Consider the following 25,547-nt stretch of genomic DNA (forward strand, 5'->3'; position numbering starts at 1 on the left):
AGTTAGGCTCCATTCTGGTTGCTCAAGGAAAATGAGACCCTGCAAGCAAAAGCAGCTGGAGTTACAACATGTTTTGAGTAGTAATCTTTCTGTGATAATTCCATATAGATTACATAGGAGACAATGTATTTTGTTTATACATTTGGATACAAACTAGCTACTCCAATTTCCTTGACAAGCTGAATGTAAAGAAAGTAATATAGATTGGGGAAAGTATACACTTTATTTTTTTTCTCTGTTTGTGATAGTTATGCAGGCTTCTGCAAAATTATCTGTTAGTGTTTGCCAAAAAATTTGAAGAAACTAATTTGCAGCATTTGTCTGCTTACAAACCCTTCAACATAGACAGTCTTGCTTATGTTTATGTGGTTTTTCAAGATCGTATATTCCTAAACAAAAATAAAACCTTTGAGGGAGATAGACGAAAGTATGATGAGTAATACTCTTGCATTAACCTAGACTCTTAATGTCTGGGTTTTCACATTGTGCCATCAGTATGCCATGTGAAATAAGTACAAATACCTGTTCAGGATGGAAATGCTTACAAACAACAATTTAGTAAACATTTGTGTGAACAAAAGCTATATATGTAAATAAATGTCTTTAAAGCCCCGAGGGATAGAAACATGCTTAAACTTAACAGCAGTTATGAACACTGATGCAGAATATTTGTAAAAAAACTTCTAAATATTTTCTGGCAAATATTATATTCTGTGTGAAAGGTCAAAATGCATTTTCAGAAAATGAGTGCAGATTTATTTCTCTAGACAGGATTTTTTCCTGAAATGTAGCCTAGGGAATTTTAAATTCCATGCATATTTGCTATGTCAAACTTGAGTGACTAGTATGGAATTCACAGCAGCTAAAACATTGATGCAAAATTGCCTATAATTAAGGATGAGTCTGAGCTACTATTTGCTTATTTCTGGTAGTAATGGAGTAGTAGTAACCTTTGAGGCTAATTAACACGTGTTCTCTTCTGCAATGCATTTCAGAGTGTTATAGTAACAATAGAAAAATTAATATCAATACCTGCGCCCTGCTAAAACACTATTAAGAATATTACTCTTCTTACCTCAGTCTTACTCTTCTAGTTTTTAAGGCTGAGTAAGGGCATGGGTATACTTTAATTAATGTAACTGTCCTCTTATCATACCAGGAATAGTCCTATTTAAGTCATCAAGATTTATTGTCCTTAGCTGCTATAACTGCTGTGCTGTCCATATCTCTGTAGGCTTTCACGTATTATGGGAAGAGAAACAATATTTTATTCAGGAAACGGTTTTCCTTGTCTTCCAGTTCAAAGCGATATTGTGCTTTTGATGAAAAGGGAGCTGTTGCTTTTGCAAGACGTACTGACACTTAAGGAGAGACAGAGAAAAAAGCAAATCGATGCTTTCGGTGTTTTGAAACTGGCATACAGGTGAAGACGTTTGGTCAAAGTAAGAACGAGATCAAACCTGCATCCATTAAACCTAAAATTTGTATTTATATTGGAAAACACCAATATGGACTTCCCAAAGGCGATGCTCTTTCCTTTTCCGAGTCCGTTTTACTGTTTGGCAGTGGTAATGCAGCCCAGGACTTGGTTTGCTTCTGGTATCTTTCTGGGGTCATCGTTTGCTTTCATGTGGGCTGTCAGACACCATAGGATGGAGAAACCGAAGCGCTTGACCTCGTGGAGTGTGAAATGCCCTCAAGTAGTTCAGTAGATTTAAACAGGACAGCAGGCTGATAGTCTCCGCAAGGACCCGAGGTTGGGAATACCTAGAGGCCTTTTGGGAAGGCCAGGGAAGAGCCAGGTCATGCCTTCTGCCTCGCAGCCACAAAGGAGAGGGAGGAGCACTAAATGTTTGAGCTGATGATCTGAGCTTTTAGATGGTAAATTCTCAAGTTATTTTCCTTTTGACTTTTCCCTTTGCTTAATAAACAATTTTTCTACTCTTATTTGGTATTCTTGGTCTAACTGACTGTATTTCACACCTGATTTCAGGAGACTATACATATCCCATCGTTCGGGACAGACTAAGAACTGTGTAGAGTCATATGGCTTTAGTCTACGCTAATTTAGCTATTCATATTCCACCTCAGGGCTTCGGAGGGTAGGGAAAGAAGTAAAATACTGTTTGAGAAGTATCTTTACACATGGTTAATTTTTATATGTACGTATTTTAGTGTTTTTTTTTCCCCCCCTGTGAAATGAAATGCAAGTTTTTGTAAGTTTAAGACCTTTAGCTGAAAGCCTTATTCTCTGTCTCATGAAAGTATTCTGTCCCATTTTGAATTGTTTTACTATGTGTGGGTGAGGAGGTTAGAGATTTCTGAAAGATTCCTTCTGCTTTGTAAAAGAAAAATCATAGCTTATGTATTTAAAAGTAAGGTGTGATGGAAATGATAGCTCATGATTTTGCTGCTTGCTGAAATTCCTGTCCACTGCAAATCCCATTGGCTTCTTTCAAAAGCAAGCTGGGCATGTAAACCCAAAACATTTCAGTGTACTTACAGCACAAACTTTGGAATTTATTTTGCACTGCTTGACAATAATCTCTTTAATGGCTTTACAGCCTGCCCAGAGACAATTTTATATTCAGTTACTACTCTGTTAGGAGCTTCTGGTTAGAAACAGAAACTCTTATGAGAAACCCATCTTTATCCTTTTGTATAGATTCCCATCTTTAGACTGCTCTTTGTGAAAGAATCAAGTGAGAATCTCCAGTGTGGCAGCTCACCAAGTGGCTTGGGTGAAGGCATGGAGTTGTACGGAGGGTTGGTAGGACGCTGGTGAGCCACAGAGTGCTCATCTTCCACCGCCTTCTACTGAAGCACCCTCACTGCAGAGGAAAAACCCCCACAGTTGCATAGTTCTAAGTCACTAAAAATTGAAAACTGTGGAAGCAGAAATTAATTCTTGCTCCTTTGAAGGATTTTAAACATTTTTGCAGTCTTGTAATTGCACTTTCTTCAATTGCTTGGATAATGACATTATAACAAAAGATTTTTGAGCTTTAGTGTGGAAATTCTGGGAAATTAAAGAGGTGGTGACAGCATCATTTCCAGGACTGATTTCTGCCACATGATGACAGTGTGGAAAATCAATTGAAAAATCTGTTAAGAATTTCATTTAACAAAGTATATATGTTTACTCATCTTTGCAGGTGTATATGCTGACAGAATGAGTATGCTTTCAGGTATTTAAATGTTACCTGAATAGGGATAAATTTAAACATTTTTAAAGTTAAGCACATAACTTCCTTTGCTGAATCAGGACTATTATACATAAATAGCCAGAAACCAAAATGTGAAATCAGTAAAGATATTTATGCATGGTGGTTCATTTTTTTCCTGTTTTTAATTTTCCATGTTAGGCCTAATTGTAAAGATTTCTCCAGGGGGAGGGGAAAAAAAAAAAAAAAATTAGAAATAGGAGAACCTCCACACACTTTCAGATACTTGATGGTAAGCTTCACTGGCAAAAAATTATCTCATTTTCTTGAAGGTAATACTATGAATAAAAATCTTCAGAGCTTTTTCTTTTAGAAAATCGGTAGCATTTTTTCTTTTTAACGTTAACTCTTTTGAGGAAATTGTTTCTTAATATGCTGGTATGTTAGGGCTATCTGTGTCGGGAGGCATTTTTTAGTAATAAAATACTCATTATGTGACATTATGTGCTAAACAGTGTATGTGTATATTCTCTTGAAGAGCCCTCCTTCCTACCCGCCTTACTAAGATTAAGCAATTGCGTAGCCAGATAAATATGTGCAAAGAAGGGGGTTCTGTTCCCTGGCCACCTCCTTGCCTCCCATCTCCCCTGGACCACTCTCTCTTCCCCAGGATTTCTCTGATTCGGGGTGAATGATCTGTGTGCGTGGGCTGCGTATGTGTAGCTTACAAGCTAGAATAGACAGAGGACACAGAAGAAAACGATAAGGCAAAATACTTCTATCTTTGAACACTGACCTGCTGACAGGTCTCCGAAGGTGAACCAGGGTGCGTGAAGAAAAGTTTAGAGCCACAAAGAAGATTGTAGCTTACCTGATAGGTCAAGGTACCTGCATTCACTTTGGCCAGCTGTATTAGCTTAAAAGGATCCAAGGTCTGAGCCTGAGTAAGATTACGGGATTTTTAGTTCTCGTTTTAAATCCGTGACATCAGTGGAACCAGTGTGCATTTACAGGCATTTACAGGCTACCTGTGCTGGCACAGGACATGTTTCACAAGAGAAACTGGGTGTCCTCACCTCTAGGAGTAGCAGCGCTCCTAGAGAGACAGGGCAAGTGCTGGAGACTTGACTTGTTTTAGCTGTTCACGTCTCGTTTGTTGCTGTAAATCCTTAATTTACACTTTGGCCACACTTTATTAGTTGTAGGGAAGACAGAAACATGTACAGGCAGAGTCTGGTTTAACTCCACTGGAAAGCCTGTGGATTGCTTTGTACTTGGGATGGAGAGGCCAGCGAGAGCTCGCTTTACCCAGCACCCAGAATTGCTTTATTTGTAAACAAAACCCAAACCTGTTTCTTCTATTACTTGTAGGGAACAAAAATGAAAGGTATTAAAAGAAAGTCCCCAAACTCTAGAAAAAATTATTTCAGATCTCCATGAAAGTCATTGTTGGAAAAATTGCTCATAGATTGACAGAAAAACAAGAACTGTGAATTTCAGACGTACTGACAAAAAACAATCACTTGTGTCAATGTATTTTATCTACACATTGATATTGTTCATGACTTCGGTGCGGAACGAATGTAACTTTGTCACATTTGCTACGTGTTCACACTTGATAAGAATATGTGGGTAGTAAAAGTTTTGATATTGTGAACTATTAACTTTCTACCTTGAAGTGCACTATGGCTTTGCTAGCTGTGTTAGCCAGGCTTCTTGTTCCCATGGAGCAATCCCACTGAAAGGAAAAAAGCAAATGGGAGTTTTTGGGTTTTGCAGCTGATTCAATTTTGCTAGAATAAGCGTTAGAAGTAAAATGAATGCAGGAAATAACAACAAAAAAGAAATAATTGAAAAAGGGACAGAAGCCCTACTACTGATGAGTAGATACTATTCACTGGGCAAAGTGAGAGCTGAAAGAAATGAAGAACCTGTACAGGGAGGCAGGGTTATCTGAACTGATGTTTAAGCTTTTAAAAGCCTTTTAACAATTATTACCCAATTCCTTGAGAAATTGCCTTAGCAACTGAATGTAAGTTATTGAATACTGCAACAGCTTCCGTATCCACACAGAGACTTTCCTTACAATGCTCCTTCACCTCTCCAGCGCAGCACTTTGACTTGAAGGAAACTTATTTTCGATGAATATTTATAGCCTGTTCTTTTAAAAGAAGTTTTATTGATTTGATTACTGCTCCCACAGAATACAGATGAAAAGAAACCACTGAAAGGAGATCAGCCTCTGTCTTGTCAGTTCTTGAATATTACACATTTTATTAATGTCAGTCTAGGTTTTCCTATTATTCATAGTTGAAAAAGAGAGGCATTGGTAATTGAGAGTTTTTCTTAGTAAAATGTCTTTTTTCAGACTTAAGCCAGAGCATTATAATCTCCAAAATAATATATTGACATGTCTGTGACATAGAATTATGGATTCATGTTAAAAATCAGAATTTTGTAGCTTCCAATACAGGTAATACCAAAGGGAGTGCTGTGCTGAGCAATGATATTAAGTAAACAGCAGTACTTTGACAACGTCGTACCCAAATCACTAAAACTATTAAGAGAACTGGATTCCAGAAGCTACTGTGAGGGATGAAGAGATTACGCCTAATTTCTGTAAAGCAGAGATTTTCAGTTTCACAGCAGACCGCAGTTTAAAACAGAGGTACCTTCACCTCTGTTATTGCCCAGGGCACTTCCTTCAGCAAGATTCATGCAGCAATTTCATCAATTGCATGTACAGAAAACTATTGAACTTTTAAATTGGAGAATTAACTTGGAGGAGGGGCATTAGCTGCATACACATAACGGGATCCACAGGCAACAGCTTGGGAGCAATGGCCGTAAGACATAGTACGTGCATATGTGAAGTAATTCATGTATTCCGTAACACAGAAATACTGTGCTTTCACTGCAAGGGTATTCATAGTCAATTCATCCAAGTATTCAGATTTGCAAATAGTCTTTGTCCTTATTCAACCTTCAAATTCTCTTGCACTATGTTCAGGAATACATGTGCATGCGTGTTGGCCCTGACAGAAGGGGAGTCCACAGATTTTGTAAGTATTCACAACATATTTCTGTGTGGCCTCAAACCAGCTTGATTGAGGTTTTGAGGACTTTAGATGCCAAATGTTCCCTAATTAAGGGTCACAGAATCACGGAATCATTAAGGTTGGAAAAGACCTTTAATATTATCAAGTCCAACCATCAACCCAACACCGCTGTGCCCACTAAACCATGTCCTGAAGTGTCATGTCCACATGTTTTTTGAACACTTCCAGAGATGGTGACTCCACCACCTCCCTGGGCAGCCTGTGCCAATGCTTGACCACTCTCTCCATGAAGAAATTTTTCCTAATATCCAACCCAACCCTCCCTTGGCGCAACTTGAGGCCATTTCCTCTCGTCCTATCTCTAGTTACTTGGGAATGTAACGTGATTGCACAGTCCTCAGCTACAGATTTGTTTTGAGTTAGACCTAAATGACATGGAGAATTTTGCACTTTCCTTCCCTCTGTGCCTCAGTTACCTATTTGGAAAAAGGGGAATAGGAATTTTCTCGCTACTTCACAATGATGGCAGGGGAGTCACATGGAAGACTGAAAATGCTCTTACACTACTGCTAACCAAAGCCATTCAAACCCCATGAAATACTTATTTGTAAATATATATGTAAATGACACGGGCCTACATGTCGAGCTTTGGAGTGTAGGACAGAGTTAAGAGGAGGAAAGGAAAAGGGATCAGTGTAAAAATGCAGATGTTTCCACACAGTGAACACAAACGTGCAAGTTTTAGTATTTCTGCAGTATGTGCAAAGACTTCTGCATAGCCAGCATGAGTACATATAGTGCCTTTTTGTTTAATGATTATGTCCAGACCATTATGCGAAAAGGGATATCTTATTTATCTATGAATAAGTGCATGTCTTTGCCTTGGCACTGATGGGCAGGCATATATTTAAACGCTAATCTCCTGAGGCCAAGTGGCGATACAAAGGGAAAAAGCATTTTAACTACTAGAAATCCAGCGAGGTACCTTTCATAAAGATTTAGTCATGTTGCTCCTCAGGGCCTGGGAAAAGCGTCTTCTGATATCTTCAAATCAATTTGATATTCAGTATCAAAACACATCTATGTCACTTGAGGAGGGTAATGACCGTAATTGAGCTGCGCAGTCAGGGTGGATGCGAACCTGCGGCACGGCTGCTGCCAGCTGCACGGTGTCCGGTGGCTGCAGCCCAGGGCACGGCAGCCGGTTCTCCTGGCTCTGGCCTCGTGGGACTCGGCAGCCAGGAGCTCAGCCTTTCCTCTGAGTCTACGCGATCTTCTCGGTACCAAGTTTCTGGAATCCGTTTCCCTGTAATCCAGGGCGCGCGCGTTCACCAAATCGTCTATCTTTCAGCGTTGAACCCTTTCATCAGTTGCCCACATATCCAAGCCTACAGCTGAGAGTAGTTTCTCATACCTCAAATGATATGACATTATTTCACTGTAATTTTCACTTTGTTTTCCGCCTGATGAATGATGTCTTGTGTAATCTGAGGTATGTCAAAAACAGTGAGAAAACATTTACTGATATTTGAATTTACATTTTCTTGTTTGGAAAGAAAACGTTTCAAGCCTTCCCCAGACCTTTCAATCCCACTTGAGATTTGATATAAATGAATCATAAGTGGTGACACTCTCTTCCAGTCAATTTTGCAAGCAAAATCTAGTCCTAGAACTCTCAAAAGCACCTATAATCTCTCACATGAGAAATACTTAATTGCAGCCAGCCAGTTTCAGTAGATGCCCCACTTTGTGTAGGAATTTTCTGTGAAAATATATTCATTTGAATATATATATATATTCATTATTCTTCTAACTCCACTTTGAACATGTGGATCTAAAAGCGCTTTCTGAAAGAGTGAGATACCGGTTAACTAGAAAGTGAAGGGATCTTTTTCTCTACTTAAGAGGAATTAGATTTGTTTTGTAAATTATCTGCTGATCTTCCTTTTTATGAAGGTTTGAATGCAAAGACAGTCTCATCTGAAGAAAAGTGTCTTGTCAATTGTATGAGAATTTCTAGCATTTCAATCTTTTCCACATTTGCAACGTAACCTATTGTTTGTCATGGGGTAGGGGGGAACCCAAACTAGAAATTGAAACTTCAAACACTGTTTTGCTCTAAGGCAGTAACATATCTGTAGTTATTGAAGTCACTAAGTTCTACTTAATAGCAAATCTATTTCGGATGGGAAAATTAGACACAGAATTATGTCAAAAAATGGGACATGAAAATAAAAAAGAATTCCTATAAAGCCTCATTTTATTTGGGTTTTTTTCTTTTCATTTAGCATAGCCTTGCCTCCATCTCTATTGCTGACCAAAGGGACGGAGGTTCCCTTTGAATCTGATTTGAACCTCGGAGGCTGTAAGGATTTTGGAGTTGAAACCATGGAGTATGTTACTTTGCTGAATGGAGCAATTAGTTACAATCTATTTACAATGGCCTTTTATTCTTAATTCACTCAGGGGTTACTGGAAGCTCCTAAAATGCATTTCTTGTCCACAGCTGCTTGTCAGACAGCGTGTTCTACATGCACGAAGTCCATCGGGCATTAAAGGCATGCTGAGCATCTAGCAGGGCATGAGAGGGATTCGGTGAAATCAGGAGGCAAATCGTGCTCCTGGCTGGGAAAGGGAGGCAGGGAGGGCATATTGGGGAAGGACAGTCTGAAAATGGTACCGACGTTATCTTGGGTGAAACGGATCCCACGCTGCACTTTGTACTCTGTGCTGTTCGTTGCAGGTAGCCTTGGTTAAACGCTCTGTGAGGGAAACTTTCCGATAAATTTAGCAAGATTAAACCAAGTGCTTCGTTCATTCCCATGTTCAAACCCAAGTGTGTTGGTTGTAATGGGGAACCAAGTGGTTCTGGGAACCACCCACTTCGTAGCAAGAGAGGAAGAGGAACTCTGCATGGGACTGAAGGTGTGAAGAGCAACCGAGGCACTGAGGCCGTCCGTACGGCTACGGCCCGCGCCGTCCCCATCCCCTCTAGGCGCGCAGCTGGGATGGAGGGAAGAGGCAGCGGGGAGCGCGGTGCCACGTGGCTGGATCCCCGAGGCTTCCCAGTGCGCGGCACAGCCGTAGACTGGCTTTATGCCAGCCTCCGGGGCAGAAGTGGGAACTCTGAAGTGACAAGGCCGGGCCAGGGAGCTGCTGCTGCGGCGGTGCCAGGCGTTCCTGCCCTGCACGCGGAGAAGAGCGGCGCGGTGCGCAGGGACGTGTGGCGGCATTTCTGTGGGCGCGTGCTCCTCTCCGAGCGCGGTGCCTGAAATGAAGTTTTCCTTGGGTTTTACCTAGCAGCAGAATTCTTCTAATTTCTTTATTAAGAAAGGAATAATACTTTTGAGACAAAACCCACAGAAGTTACATCAACCATATAAAATATAAATACGTTTCCTCTCCCATTGCATGAATGATGGATTAGCTTTTCACTGGAGAAACTGTGAGTGGGATGTAAGGACCATTTGTATAACTTGCCAAGTAGTCTGTGGTGTACGGCAGCAGGACTGTTATAAAACATGACACTGTAGGAAATATGATTAATGTGTGATGGAAACCCCTTGGTAGGTCGGTTCACTGAGGTACGTGTCCTATCATGAGAGCACCATGGTTTGTATTATGTACAGTGAGCATCTGGACGGAGATAAACTACTACCTGTTGGAGTATTATTTTATCCCGTAATGTGTGAGACTTTTAAAAAAAGTATTATTAATAATACAAGACCTTTGTTTATGGAAGAAAAGCATTTGTCATTTTTCAGGATGAAAAGTGAGTGTAGAAGTGAGGTACCATCCTTTTCTTGAGCAAGACGCGACTCTGACTTCGGGAAGAGAATACATAGAGCTGAACACGAACTTCATGTCCTCATGCTGATTAGCAGCAGATGAGAAGTACGCCGCAGCAGCAGTTGCCTCTAATAGCTGTGGGACGCACAGAGAATGCCAGTTTGCTTTACGAAGCTGACCGAGCAAAACTGCCCGCCTGGCATGTGCTTCGCTTTGTCACCATTATGAGACACCACTTCTACAGGGCACGTGAACACAGTTAAACAAACAAACAAAAAACAGAACAAAAACCGGGGAGCGATTTCCAAATCCCCTAGTACGAGTTTTACGAATGTGGTGTATCCAGACCCCTGATTCTCCATCGCATTAAGGCCCCTCAGGAGTCGCACCCTGGCAACTGTTCAAGCTCCTGTTGATGCATAAACAGGCATGTTTATGAAAACGGAGTAGCTTGGATCTGTTTGTCCCTTTTTGGTTGGTGATGAGCTAATTTTATTTTAAAACTCAAGGGTCTTTCCTGCTTGGTGCATGAAGGGACAGAGTGAACTCAACGGAATGGAAATTTCCTGAATTATAATAATGAGTAATTTTAGCCCTGGCTCTGGGTTAGAGAAGGATACTAGGCTGGTCTAAAGGTGCTGGGACTTTTTTTTTTTTGTTATATTATTGCAGGGAAAATTTACAAAGTTGCAGGACTCCACAACCTGTAATTGATAGTATTTCCTGTAATTTTGTCCTTTTTGTTTAGTTTGACAGGGTTTATTAGCCATGATTTGGGGAAAATTTTAGTATCAACTTTTTAACTTTTTTATAATCTAACTGAAATCTATCAACATTGCATTTATTGTTTACACAATTACTATCTGGAAACTGATAATAGGGCAAAATATCTAGGCATAAAGTATATTCCCAATGTGGCTTTTTTTTTTTATTTTAATGAATTAGTGAGGGGCAGCATTGTCTTCTGTGTACTGAAAGGGAAAAGTAGTTTTGACAACAGAGCTTTGGTGTAGCTTACTTATGTGAGAGCAGAACCAAAAATGAAGATAACTTTCATAAAGAAAATCTATATGTTAAGCCAATGTGTTCAAAATAGTAAATAGCTAATAGCTAAAATATTCGTTAAATGTGCTTTAGATTGTAGAATCTGGCAGTCACATTGTGCAAAAATATTAAGCTATTTTAAAAAGAAAACTACACTGCAAGCTCTCAGTAGAGCTGATAAAATTTGTCTATCAGCTTTTTCACAGGAAAATTGGATTTTCCTTGAATGATTTCTGTGTATATGAAAAGTATCTCTTATGCAAAATTTAAGACACTAAGAAACAAATTTCTCAATTACTTGCTAAAATATTTTGATTTCGATTTACAAGCTTTTCTACCAAAAGGGTAATTAAAAAAAAAAGTCTTTTGTTTAATTTCTCCATGGAAAATAGTCCTTTGTCTGACAAGCTCTCTCTCTGGCCTCCTTTGAAGTGCACATCGTTGTGCTGAAAAATGAGACCATGTCAAAAATGCTGGGGTGTTACTGCTACTGCTCCCCCAAAACGAGGAGAAAAACATTTGAATTAAAACTGAGGCCTGACGCTCATGAAACTTGTCTGTAGGGCTCTGCCTGTGTGACCTCGGCCAAATCATTAAACCACCCACCCTGGGAGGTGACGCGAGGGCACTTCACAGATGCCGGGGCCTGTGCTCTTTGCATTTCAGTTTCTCCGTTCTAAGTGGACCAGCAGCAACTGAGGTATCACACGCATGTCAAGGTGCTCTTTTACGCAAGCCACTGAAGACAAAATGATTTCCGCTTTCAAACGGACTGAGATGTGAACCGTACACTGTTTCTCTAAGCTTTGTTTTCAACACTGAAAGAACCAAAGCCGTTAATAATGAGGACTCTAAGCAGTCCCATTTACGCTAGATATCCCGGTTTTTCTCATCCAAGTTGTTCTTTTTTTTCCAGGCTGCTTCACTTTGAAACACAGCACATCTGAAGGAAAATTGTACCTTGTTTACAAGTACTGCAGCCTGCCAATTACAAGCCCAGCAATAGACATTCCCAGGAAGCAGAGGCTAAGGCATAGCTTAACCGATTGGTATTAACTACAGCTAGGAGAGAACTGTAATTGAAAAAAAAAAAAAAATTATTTCTCTGAGAGAATTTTTCTTCTCCACGCTACACATACATTATAAAATAACTTGGTGACTTGTGCAGTAGTTTAATTTTAGCTCAGAGAGGACTGTATGACCTACAGTTAGATTTGAGTTTTCACAACGTTTGCTGTGTCGTATGGTTAACCTAATAGCACCTGGTTTTAACCGTTCTGTTCCTGCAGTCCTTTTAAAATGTGTAATGTAATACGTGTAACCTCTCAAACATCTGAAGTTGTTTGTAATTTAGGCTTTGGAAACATCTCCCCACGCACACAAGGTGGAAAGATATTCTGTATCATCTATGCCTTACTGGGAATTCCTCTGTTTGGTTTTCTGTTGGCTGGTGTTGGAGACCAACTAGGGACGATCTTTGGAAAAGGAATTGCCAAAGTAGAAGACACCTTTGTTGTGAGTATGCTGACTGCCTCGTTTGTTTTTCATGCTGCTTGCTGTTCTCAAGTTAAGAAGTGAAATGAAAAGTCTGAAAAACAGTGTATAGCTCGCCATTGTAACCAGATGTATAGCAAAAGGTAGGAAGACCTTTGCAAAGTCGGAACACGTTATTGAACGCCTCGAATTGAGAACTGGATGAAGCCCAACATTTTATATGATAATTATAGTTGGGAAGAGGAACAAGATCAAAAATATTTTATTTTTGTTTCACCTGTATAATACTTCTAAGTCTTCTGTGATGCTTACCTTCAAAGGTTTTCGTATAGATTGTGACAAGAAATCAGTGACTCGGATGGAAGGGCGGAGCTGTGGAAATTTAATGCTGCTGCTTTGAGTTGATTCACAGAAAACTTTTGGTGTATGAGTCTAAAAATCACATTTCTTAAAATCTACTCAGATGCCATCATACCCGAGGAAATGCTTACAGCCTGTAGGCACCTACATTTTGAGATTTACGTGTCTGTAGGTGACTAAAGCTTTGGGCATTCACAGAAGCAGGACAGTCTAAATGGTGCAGAGCCTGCTGGTGCGTCCCTGACATTGGACTCCTCTTTGTGGTCTCCTCAGTAGGCTGTAAGATGTTCTACAGTTTAAGGTATTTTCAGCCTCTTCTGCTAAACTGCTTAGCACAGCCTAGACGTTCATGCCCTTCATTTTCTTTACTTATTTCTTGAATCGTGCAAAGTGGCACAGCTTCAGTGGAGGAAGAGACCTGTGAAACAGGCTAGAAGCTTGTGCAGATATTGGTAAAGTTCAGCCATAGCCAGTCCTTGACAACCAAATGCCTTGAATTCTAGCAGAGGAACTTAATTTATTTAAGTTAGTCTCTGTTTCACACACAGAAAAGATTATTAAGGTTGTATTTTACTAATGGAGTTATTAAAAAAGGTATTTACTGAGATTTTTGAAGCATAGAATCATAGAAGCAAAGAGTTTAGGTGTTTTATTAACCTTTAATAAAATGATGCAGGTTTAACTATTACCCAATGTTCAAAAATAGTATTATGAAAGACTATGTCTCTTGATACGTAGAACATGTCATATCCAGCAAATACTTAGGAAGCAAACTGACTTTGTAGCTGTTTGCATCAGCACTTGCAAGTGTTAGAAGGACTGTTTTTCTGCAACAATCCCTAATCTCGCATGCAGGACACCTTTTCTATATGGAAAGGATCTGCCATGGTTTTGTTTTTGAAGTAAAGCAAACTGGGGCTGTACTGAGTAGCCTTATGCAATACAAAAAATACAAGCTTGAAAGATCTTTAAGAAAAGGCAGGTATTTCTGACTTTGAAACACCAGTTCAAGTCCAGACAAGGTACTGGTGAATAACATCCATTTCCATTGAGATTTGTCTAAAAAAAGTAAGAATATTCCATAAGAACATTTTATTTTTATCCTTTCTGTTTTTTTATAACTGAATTTTATTTTTTGCTTGAAAGTACAAAAGTATTGAGACCAATTTGTGTGTCTCAGCCTGTTGCTCAGAGGGATAATGGTCTTCCTTTTTTTGTAATGGATGTATCTCTAAAACAAGAATGCCTCAACATAAAAAAAGCAGCATCTTGCCCCCTTTTGGCAATATCTGAATGAAAACACTGATTTATATGTTGCAGTCTGGAACATTCCTTCTGTTCTGTTTACTAGTTCTCTAAAAAGAACTGGGAGATGCTGATGGGTCAGAACAGGGAATTTCATGTTGCTATAACCCAAACTACTACTATGATTTGGGTTATAAAAGTTGGACCTTGGTCATGCTGACTGTAAAACACAGTTTCCATTGGCAATATACTTAAAAACATGAAAACGTATTGTGAGCCGTCTAATTTCATTTTTGGTCATCTTTTGTGAAAGTTTCCAGTTTTGTGCATTCCCTTGCCTCTTTGAAGTTGAACAAACATGCGTTGGATGGATGGAGAACTCTTTGGAAAAATGTCAAATTGGCAGAGCATTTCAAATGGGACTTTGCAAGTGCTCTCTTCCAGCTTTGGTGCAGTTTAAAAAAATTGTTAATAGATTACACAACAGATAAAAAACTTGGTTCATTAAATCTACTGATTATCTCAAGCTGGGGAGAGAACTAAAAATTGGAGGACAGAATTAGAATTCAAAATTATGTCAAATTTTGAAAAGCAGTTTGAATATATAGGATTGAATTCAAGAAGGACAAATTCAGAGTACTATATGAAGGAATAAGGAAATATGCAATCACATGTCAGGAAACAGGCTGTCTAGGTGCAATTTTGTAGAAATGTTCTGAGGGCTCTAGGGGCTCATGTGCTAACATGGGTTAATGTCATACTGCTGTGAAAAAGCGTACATCATAGTCTGAAGTATAAATAGGAGTGTAAATAAATAAATAGGCAAAGCATAAGAAAGGATACTTCCGTTCTATTTGGTGGGGTTTTTTATATCTAGTTTTGAGTACAACACTCAATGAAACATGGACTAGTTTGCTGGAGCCAAGGGATAGCAGCAAGAATAGACAGGTGAAGAAAGACTGAAAGAAATGCATTTATTTGGTCTAAAGAACATGTGACTGAAAGAAAACACTTGAAGTTTGCTGAAAAAAGCAAAGTAGCAATTTCTTTATTTGCCTTGGATAAGACCATAAATAGTAGACTTAAACTGAAGGAGATGAGATGCATGTTAAGCATTAGGAAAACTTTCTGATGACAAGAACAGATAAGTGTGATCACATGTTCCCTGTCCAGTAATGTGTCTACAGTGGCTTGGGTGGGGTGTTTTTTGTCTTTGGGCAGGTTTGGAAAAGGTGGTCTCTTCATGCCCCTTCCAGCTCTATCTTCTGTGGTTCTCTTTGGCCAGTTACTTGATTAGAGAGAACTGTATGGTTAAAATTCACCATTATTCAGTTATTTGTGGATGCACAGAAGTAGGGACATAGCATGTGCAAGTACTACCTGAAGCTCACTCAAATATTTAGCCCACACTCAAAACTTTAGCGTGATCAGCTGTTAATATTAATGAATGCTACACTCACCCAGATCACAAACGTGGCCACAATGAAAAGTCCAGCCCTGCTCTGCCGTTTCCTGCTGGCAAACGTTTCCTAGGACAGCCGTGTTGGCTTTGAAAAGCCTTTCAAAATAAAACCCTGCTTTGATTTTCCTGATTGAGCATTATAACGCACTGTCCTCTTGAGCAATATGGTGCTCACTGTGGGTGATAGGTTCTTATGTATCATAGTTTTATTAACGATGGGTTTCCTCTTTTCCCTTTCCAGAAATGGAATGTGAGTCAGACAAAGATTCGCATAATTTCAACAATTATATTCATACTATTTGGCTGCGTGCTGTTTGTTGCTCTTCCTGCAGTTATATTCAAGCACATAGAAGGCTGGAGCACACTAGATGCAATTTATTTTGTGGTTATCACTTTAACTACCATTGGATTTGGTGACTATGTTGCAGGTAAGATTTTTCTCATAACTCCTTATCTTATAATATTTTGCACAGTGATATATATACTGCATTTTGGTATTACTTTGGGACAGACACATGTCTGTTGTGGTGCCTCTCTCCCAATTTTACCCTTCATCATTCTTGTGTCAGTACCCATGAGGGGGCTTGCCCTCGTCTTTGATGTGGCAGGCTAGAGACAGAAGGTGGGACAGTGAAATGCGTGGTGCCTGTCTCTGCATACTCCATTTTTTCTTCTCCTGTACTGTTAAAAGATGCTTTACTTAATTTTTAGGTAGATTTTTTTCTTCTTACAGATTGTGTGAAGTGCAAGAATTAATAAAGTATTTTAGTCTGCTGAATATGGGTTTTTTTTCCGCTGCAGCTGCTTAAAATGTCTCACCCTGTGAAGTTATATGACAGGGCTCTTACGTGCATCTCTCACTTTCCAAGTGTTGTTCCAGAGCTCTGTTTCTGCCGTTGAGATGTCTCTGTTGCTGTTGGATCCTCTTTCTGTGCTTTCTTTCTTTTGTTTGCTATGTACGCAGCTGTCCATGTGTATTTGTAAAGTAAGGAGAAGGTTTAGCAAAACCCATAGATAACTTATCCAACTTTTATGGATCTATTAACCCAGATTGGATTGGTTGCAAAGAACTTTGACAAACTGAGCTAAAAAAAGCTTGGGCCAGTTCTCTGTGTCAACTTTTTTCTTGAAAAGGTGTTAGAGGTGTTAGACCACTTCTCAGAATACACTAAATACATGTTGTCTGTGTTGAGAAAGTGTGTTGATCCAAGTCAGTGATGTGAGGTGAGGGTTAGAAATTCAGAGCTTTGTGCTCTGAGTCCAAGACTTCTATTCTTCAGCCTGATCTTATGCTTCTCTTGACACAGCACCGTCACCTCTTTCATGAGATGCCTCTCTCCCACCTCGGAACCCTGTGCAAGGCAGAAGTAGCTGAGGACAGCAGTGCTGGGCTGCTGTCAGTGAGCTATTCTGCGGGAGGGAAGAGTTTCTAGTAGATATCCATGTGGTGTGGGCTCCTCCTGTGTCTCATCTCTAGCCATGGCTGTTGCACGAGTTCAGTGCACTAAGGTGAGGGTCTTAGGCTGAGTAGCTCCTCCTAGTGACTTGTAGGTCTGCCTCAAGTTTGCTTTGATGGCAGGAATGTGACTGGTATTGTCACTGGCAAAAGTTTTTCGGGTTGGAGAAGTCCCACAGAGATCTCTGAAGTGTCTGAACTGTTTGGCATATTCATAAATGATCTGGGTAAAATAGGGGGAAATTTAGTTAATGCTGAAAATATTAAGTTATTCAGACCATTTAAAAAACAAAGGCCATGTAAGAAGTTGCCAAAGATTCTTATAAATTATAGAACTGGGCTGTAAAATGGCAAATGAAATTCATTTGGATTTTTACATAGTTTTTTGTGATGCTTCCATGTTTATTTTGAATGTGTCTCGCTGATTTGTGATGCTGTTCAGATTTTTAACTAGCACCAAATAAAAAATTTATGCTGTTTCCAAGCCAAGAGTCTGCGTATTTGGAACTTTTGTTCCTGAGGGGTACGTGTATGTCAGGGAATAAAAATAATGGTGTGTAAAGGCCTGGTTATATTTACTGTAAGGCATCATGTGAGATGGCCCATTTGGCTATAACTGGAACACTGAGTACATTCATCATTACACTCATTATAAATTTCCGTGGCTTTTTCTATTTGTAGACCACTTGATATCATAATTTGTTCCTATATCATGTCTGGTTTTTAAATTTAACAGGAAACACTCTCTCTTTCTACAGAATGTCCTTGAATTACATTGTTCTATAGCTTATGGCTTTTTATGGTTCACTTCATAAATACAATTTTTTTTTTATTTTAAAGTTCCATTGTAGATGTGTGATGTCAAAATGTCATGCGTGTTTTCTATTTTCTTTTCATGTAACACGCACAAGACCTGTATTTGTACTGTAATACATTATTGACTTAGAGTTTCAGATGTGGGAATTGGATTTGTACTTGCAGAGATGATGCTTAAGAGAACAGAGTTAGACGACTATCTCCATTGTAATGGGGAGGTTAACATTGCCACTGGACTGTATTTGGTCAGAGTTGAAGTTGACAATATTACCGTCTTTGTGTGGCCTAACATACTCAGTATGGCAGATGACTTGAAGGATTTTTCAAAAAGGTCCATTTGTTTTCTTGTCATCCCAGTACATAGTTGTTCAGTTACCTATTTTTTTTGATTTTTTTTTTTAAGGTATTCATTGACTGTGCTTTGCATTGTGGAAGCTTACAGTCGTCGGTGTGCATCAATAAGCTATTTGAAGACAACTGACATTGCAAGTTCTCAATAGAGCTGATAAAACTTGTCTTAAGGGCTGGGCTTCCTTATTAATTTTGAGGAAGTATGTGGAATCTTTTGCATGTTAACAAATTAGTAAGTTATCTTTATGATGTTTTGGTTTGTTTTTCTTCTAGGTAAGTCACAGTTACCATGCAGACACTAAGGGCCATTGATATTTTTGTGGTAGGCTTCATCTAGAGCACTCTCCTGAAAGCTTAGGAAAGCCGAGTGCCACAAACGGAGGCAAAGCAAGCATGCAGGCTTAAGGCATGTAATGTTCTAGAAGGCTGTAGGGGAGGTTGTCATGATAGAATATGGTTATTGCATCTGAAATTGCGTCCCTAGAGCATGGTGTTCTTGGTTCTGGTTTGTGACGGTGAGGCATGCAGCAGGCAGAATGATGCCTCAGTCCACTTGGTGCCTAGAAGGCAATGCCTTTGGAAAAAAACTCACACTGGCATTAATTTACTCCTTTTTCTGATGTTTCCTGCCCAGAAAGGCATGTTTCTTAAATAATAGAGTGAAAATTACCTCCTTCCGCTCAGAATTATAGCCAAATCTAAAACAGAGTGGTGGGCAGTGGTACTCCAATTTGCAATTATAGTGGAGTCAACTCTTTTTAGCAATAAAAATACAATTGTGTTAATACAAGTAATACAAGTATTCTAGTATTTTTTTTCTAGGAACTGTCATGCCAGAGGAAAAAAACAGGTTTGCAAGCCTTGCATACAAACATCATCGTTGTGATAACATGTATTTGGGTTAAAAGAAATATTTCTTACAATATCTGTCATTTTTCATTGACATGGAACTCACTGCTTTCTGGCACCACTGGAGTTAAAAGATGAAAAGAAGCCCTGAAGAAGTTTTAGTAGAGAGAGTGTTTCTGAATAGCTGTACCGAGAGGGAGCCAAGAGAAGAACTTGGGCTTACATAACGTAATGGTGTTAAAGGCTGTAGTGCAGGCTGCCATATTAGAAATTCTTGTAGAGTTCCCCAGAAATTTTTCTACAAGTTTCTTCTCATTTGTACTGGAGAACAAATATGCTGTTCCCAGGAACCAGAATGCCAAAACTTCCCCTTTTGTACTTAGAATCTGGGTTGCTATTTGGAGCCTGTGGCAATTTCAGCTGCAGCGTCCACCGGCAAGAGAAGCCTTAAGGCAAACATAAAAGACCGCTCCCTCCATGTGCATGCAAGGAGGGAAAAGATGAAGAGCCCTTGTCATGCACGTTCAAGGAAATATATGAACAGTATTCCAAAAAACAAACTTAAAGTTTCTGTCGTATGAAACTATTTGATTTTTGTAATTTGAGGGTGTGTGTGTATTTTTTATTTTTGTATGGAAATAAGTAACTTTTTGTCATTTGAAGAAAGTTTATTGTTGTAGCTCTTCACAAGAAAAAAGGAAGCAAGAAACTGTGCTACAGTCTGCACTATCTTATGAAAATCACGACATAGTCAAAGTTCACTTTTCTTGTTTTCAAGAGAAGCTACTGACTTTCATATGACAGAAGAAAATCCAGCTGATATTATGAATATTCTGTGAAAGAGCAAAGAGATATCTTTTCATGTCAAATGTGTCATCTCTTAGTATAATGAAAGATATTATTGGGTACTAAAGTCAGCACTGAGGTACCTATATAAATGTATAACATGACAATATATTGTTCATATGTGCAGATAAATCCTTTAACTACAGTGCAGATTGAAAGGTATGGTCAAATATTTCTAAAGCTGGCTTCAAATCTAAATTAGATTAGATGTCCAAAACTTGACTGAACTAAATGGAGGTCAAAAATATAAACAGCACATCAGTAGTGTATTTCACAGCAGGACATAATGATATAAGGTTGCACTTCAATCAGTCCAATTCAACAGAATTTTGCAAGTCTCCACTTTAAAAACATATTCGAAGGATTTTTCTTGTTGGGTTTTTTTGTGTGGTGTGGGTTTTTTTGTTTTGTTTTGTTTTTCTTCTCTTGTTTGAGCTGGGATTTTTAGCTTATTGCTTCTTTACTCTTTTCGTCTGTAATTGAATTTGATGTATTGCCACTGTAATACAGATATCTGGGTCTGTATGTATTGCTTGGCCTGAGACCCAGTTTGTAGAGTACTGAGATATTTCAGTCTCATTTAATGTCACTGAACTGGAATGCCTCACCTGGTGGTCATAGCAGCCCAGCCGCGCTCTCGCTATGTGATATTACTCACCTGGCAGAAAGACCTCTACAGAAAGAAATTGCCGTCATGCCGAGCAAGAGGCGCGTGTCGAGCGTCCTGTAAGAGCTGTGCAGGCTTTGTGGCTTTTTTTTTGGTATTTGGAAGTGCTTTTTGCTACCTCAGGTCTTCATGTCCGTAATAGGGGCTGTCGGGTGTGAAGCTTAAATCAGCGTGCCGTGTCTCGCTCGGCTGTTGTACAGCACGGCGTGTAAGGAGTGTTTTATAGCTGCGCTTTGTATTCTGAAGTAGCTCTCCATTTTCCACCAAGTGGCATCAAGTAACTTGTGTGGCCTACGTGTATTTTCCCTTGCAATGTTATCTTGTCCCAAGCGTGCCGCTTTTCCACGTCTCCGCACAAGCTAGCCTTGCTCCGTCCCTTTTCACAGTCCCTGGAGGTAATTCCTGTCAAGCTGCAGGGCTGAACCTCCATATTTCTTTGGAGTGGGGTAAATGACACTTCTGGGTTAAGCCTGTTGGCAAGTTTGTGACAACAGGGATGATGGACAGCTACTCGTTATTCTGCGGTTAAAACTCTTTGGGTATAGAAATATGATTAAATCCAGAATAATTTGTACTGCTGATAAATAATGATGTTTCCTGGCTTGAAGGGCCAACTTTTGAATAACCTCGAGGTTTGTGCTGGTATAGAATTAAGATACTCACACCAATAACATTTTCTATTCTCTTCTACTTTTGAAGCAAAAATGCAAACATAACAAGACAACTTTACAGAAATGTTTCTATTTTGAGTCAGTTAGCTGTAGAAAGAATTGGGAAAAGAGTGGCAACAATAAAGAAAATTATCTACTTAAAAAGTAATTGACTTATATATATTTAATTTGTTTATTTACATATTTTTAAAGCCTGATCCCTTACGTGGTAAATAGAATCTGTTTTAAAGCACCCCTGAAATCTTCTCTAATGTCATCCTTCACTAAAACAGAGATTTTCATCTTGGTAAGGAATATGTGTTTGGGCCATAAAACAACCTATGCATTCCAAAGTGTTGAAAATCCCAAACAGTTTAAAAGTTGTTTGGTAGATGTACGAGTGGTGGCAGCAGCAACACAGTAGCCTGTGATGAAGACAGATGGAAAAACTTTGATTTCTCATAGCTTCAAGGGACTTTGTATCAAACCTTTACTACAAAACATCTCTGCAATAAACTCTGGCTCCTCTTGGTAAAAGATTATGGCAGTGAGACTTCTAGTTAGAGTAAGCACACTCCAAGCTGGGAGATATATTTCTTCTTCATTGTGATTGTAACCTATTTCAGGTAGAGGTCAAACAAAGTTGGAAAAAGTTTTGTCCTTTGGCCCACAAAATTGGTTTTGCCAAACAACGAAATTCAGCTTTTGCTTCTTATCTTTTTTGTTTCAGCTTTATAGGCCCTTTAGGGGCTATAAAATAATCTTCTTTTACAAAGAAAGATGATAGCATTATTAAGTAAAAATTATGCTATGAAGAATCCATGAAAATGCATCATGTCGATATGTTTTTTACAATGTTACTGGTAAAATCATTAGATGAATTATCTCATATACTTCAGTACAAATACATTTACCTATACATACTCATACCCAAATACATTCATACCCATTTAAGTGAATTTTAAATCAGTAGTTAATGAATTCAGTACAGTCGACTTTAATCCTATTTTTCTACCAGTGGAATCCTATTTCATGACATTCCCACGTAACTGCGTTATAGCACTCTGTGATGTTTAAGCATCACGGAAGACAATAGTTATCTCGGGACAACGATGCTTAGGCACGTGTGTCTCTCCCTGGAATTCCGTTACATCGAGATCTCACCCAAGGAGCCCCTGAAATTCAGAAACTCAACAGCTAATCAAGACTTCAGCTGTTAAGCCTTTCCCCGGAGGCTTGCCGACTGCCCCTTCCAACTTTAGGAAAGCTGAACTCCTTTGGGCATGGCTAGATGGAGCCATCTCCTGGCCAGACAGTAAAGACAACTCTTCATTGAGTGGGACCGTGTCCTAACTCCTGCCCAAGTAACCTACCGATCTTCTTTACAGCAAGGTTTAAACCGTGAAAGAAATGCTCCCTGCCGGCTGGCAGAGTTACGTTCCAGTCTCAGTACGTAAACTTTACACACAAAAATCTAGAAAGCAGCCGAGTGGACACTTTATATCGTGCTTTCTTGTGGATTGTATGAACAGCTGGAGAAGAAAGCAGACCATCATTATTAGCTCCTGACAGAGCTAAGGCATGATGGTAACTGACCACTTTTTGACTGATGACAAATTTGGGGCAAATCATCCCTAAAATCTTGTTGTACTGGACTGACACGAGCTGGATGATGTTAACAAATTGCTTCATTTCTGATGCTTTGTCTTGGGTTGTGACACACTCGTCCCTTTGGTGGCTGGCCGTCTTCTGCTCCAGGCAGGGCCCTGTCTTCTACCTTACTTGTGACTCTGCAGGTGTTGAAGCGTAGCCGTTTTTCTAATGTGGATTCATTTCTTGAATAGTTGAGCAAACCACTACCGCTCAATGCTTTTTATTGGTGAAAAGGCTTATTGGCACGAGAATAACAAAATTTCTGTCTGAGGGCTTCCACACAAAGATAACTGTCAGTAAAATTCTTAGTTATTTGCATGTAACCTGTGTGACGATTAGATAATAGCAGCTAGGGGAAAACGGTAGTCTTCATCAGAGTTAATTTGTTGCTGTAACAAGGCACTTTGTATTTTGTGGCCAATTTTCCTTCGGCTGTTTCAGTAGAGGATTCATATCCATAAAGCGACATATTAGGTCCCTGTACAGACTACTTGAGTGTTCCCAAAAAGGTTTTGCTGCAGTCTCTTCAACTGTAAGAGCACATCAAACGTCCACGTGCAGCAACCCAAGCTAGGAGCCTGGTTTTACTTGTTGTAACACAGCCGAACTGCACGCTTAAGGCTTCCGTGTTATTGTACCACAAGATGTGAATGAGGAGTTACCTTGCGGTGTTGAGAGCTCTGGATGAACGTTACTTTTTTTTTGTGTGTGGAAATAAGGCATCAGTTCTCTATAGCTGTATTGCGCCTGGAAGCTCCGTTACAGACACGTCTGAAATGGAGCCTTTTTTACTTTAACACTGGAAGGAAGGAAGGGACCGATGCTTAAGGCAGTGGGATTCAAAAAACCTTCCTTCTGCTGCCGGCTATTTTATCCACGTCCTGCGAGTATGCCCGCTTCAGCTCCAGCCCCTACACCCTGCTTCCTTCCTCTGCAAAATGGAGCTGGTCAGGTTTGCCTACCCAACGGGGACACTTGCTAACGCGGTGCTCTTCTTTATTAGGCCTAAAGGAGTCACGTAAGTATTGAGATGTGTTTCCAGGTCCTTGCAAAATGGGATTTCTCGGGATGTGGATACATTGCGCCTTCCAGAGCAATACTTTAAAATTTGGTACCGCATAGCTTCTTGGAGCTGGTGGGAAGTCCTTTCGTTCAAGCTGTCCTCGATGACATCTAGCCGAAATAATGATATAGCAGAAGTTGAATCAGCTTGTGTTGATTTTTTTTTTACATTATTTTGAATGATTAGCAATCATTTTCTAAAATTTACATGTTCCAGACTGTGTTTTCAAGAGTGGATGAATTTAGATCATCATTTATTCAAATTCTGCAAAATGGTTTACTATGAGTTTTTGCATAGGTAAGAAAATAGAAGTTGTAAGAAATATAACTGGGTTTTGGCTATTGGTTTGTTTTTTTTTGTTTTGTGGTTTTGTGGTTTTTTTTTTTTAGGAAAAGAACTAATTTTACAAAGTTTTGCACCTGTAACTATTACATCTGCTTTATTTTTAACTTCATTGTTTTTCAGGGGGATCAGATATTGAGTACCTAGATTTTTATAAGCCAGTGGTGTGGTTCTGGATCCTTGTTGGGCTAGCTTACTTTGCAGCTGTACTCAGCATGATTGGAGACTGGCTAAGAGTCATATCTAAAAAGACAAAGGAAGAGGTAAGAACATTTTAAAAGGGGAAGAAATATTGCTTTTTAAAAACTTTGATTAGAAGTCAGGTGAATTTATAGCTGCTTTTGCTCTTAGGGCATGGGTCAAAATTGTTTATGTATGAAGTATATGCTGCAGCTCAAACTGCAGCAAACTTTGCGGTAGTCTTGTCAAACAGCGATTTTCGCAGGGCTGCATATAAATTTAGGTGAAATGTATTGTTAAATTAAGTGTGTACTCACAATTGCACTTCACTTATAGGAAAAAATTCTCTGAAAGAGAGATTCTAGACAGTAAAATGAAGTCTTTAATTTTTGAGGTAAAATTAATTCTGCTTTGTTTTTTTTCTGTATGGAATGAGTATATAAAGAAGGTATATAACGAAAAATACTAAATCACTAAATAGTTATATTCAAGATACCTCTGATCATTTTATAGTGGTAAGAGAATAAATGTTTCATATCATGCATGGTATTGGTATGTATTATTTAAATATGCCTGGGTATATTTTACCATAGTATCTTCAGTGGCTTGCATAATTGTTTGCAGTCAGGTGCATTGCTTTCAGTTTAAAAAATATTTCTACTTATAAATGGATATTTATCATTCCAATGATGATACAATATTTTAAATGTTGTCATTTAGGAAAATATCCTGGTTTTGAAAATGCTAGACGATAAATTAAAATTTCCTTTGATTACAGCTAGCAGGGTTCAGGTTTCACGAGAAGTTTGAGAAATGAATTAATTTTGTTTGAAGCATCATATTATTTCCCTCTAATTTAACTTCGGTTCCTCTGCACGCCTCAGTTCATTTGTGTCACTCAAATATAAGGAGCCTGATTTTTTTTAAAATGGAATGACCATGTCGGTTACGGTGGCCGACAACTTGTATGGTTTTAAATTGCCTTCCTAGCTGCGGGGCACGGCAGCGGTGCCTCGGCGCAACCCTCGCGTTCCCAGAGACCTGGCGACGGAGGGTA

General features: G+C 39.2%; 1 protein-coding gene across 1 annotated transcript in view; it reads left to right on the forward strand.

Annotated features, from left to right (window-relative positions):
- KCNK2 (potassium channel, subfamily K, member 2) overlaps window positions 1-24,573 on the forward strand; it is a gene marked incomplete at its 3' end in the record, with an annotated part of 59,303 nt that extends 34,730 nt beyond the window's left edge. Inside the window, exons 3-5 of the mRNA XM_010286882.1 lie at window positions 12,411-12,571; window positions 15,859-16,045; window positions 24,434-24,573. Of these exons, the coding sequence (XP_010285184.1) occupies window positions 12,411-12,571; window positions 15,859-16,045; window positions 24,434-24,573 (488 nt within the window). The remainder of the gene's footprint in view (window positions 1-12,410; window positions 12,572-15,858; window positions 16,046-24,433) is intronic.
- Window positions 24,574-25,547: the final 974 nt, after the last annotated feature.

The sequence above is a fragment of the Phaethon lepturus genome, unplaced genomic scaffold (genome assembly GCF_000687285.1).
Source record: "Phaethon lepturus isolate BGI_N335 unplaced genomic scaffold, ASM68728v1 scaffold19345, whole genome shotgun sequence".
Taxonomy (NCBI): Eukaryota; Metazoa; Chordata; class Aves; order Phaethontiformes; family Phaethontidae; genus Phaethon; species Phaethon lepturus.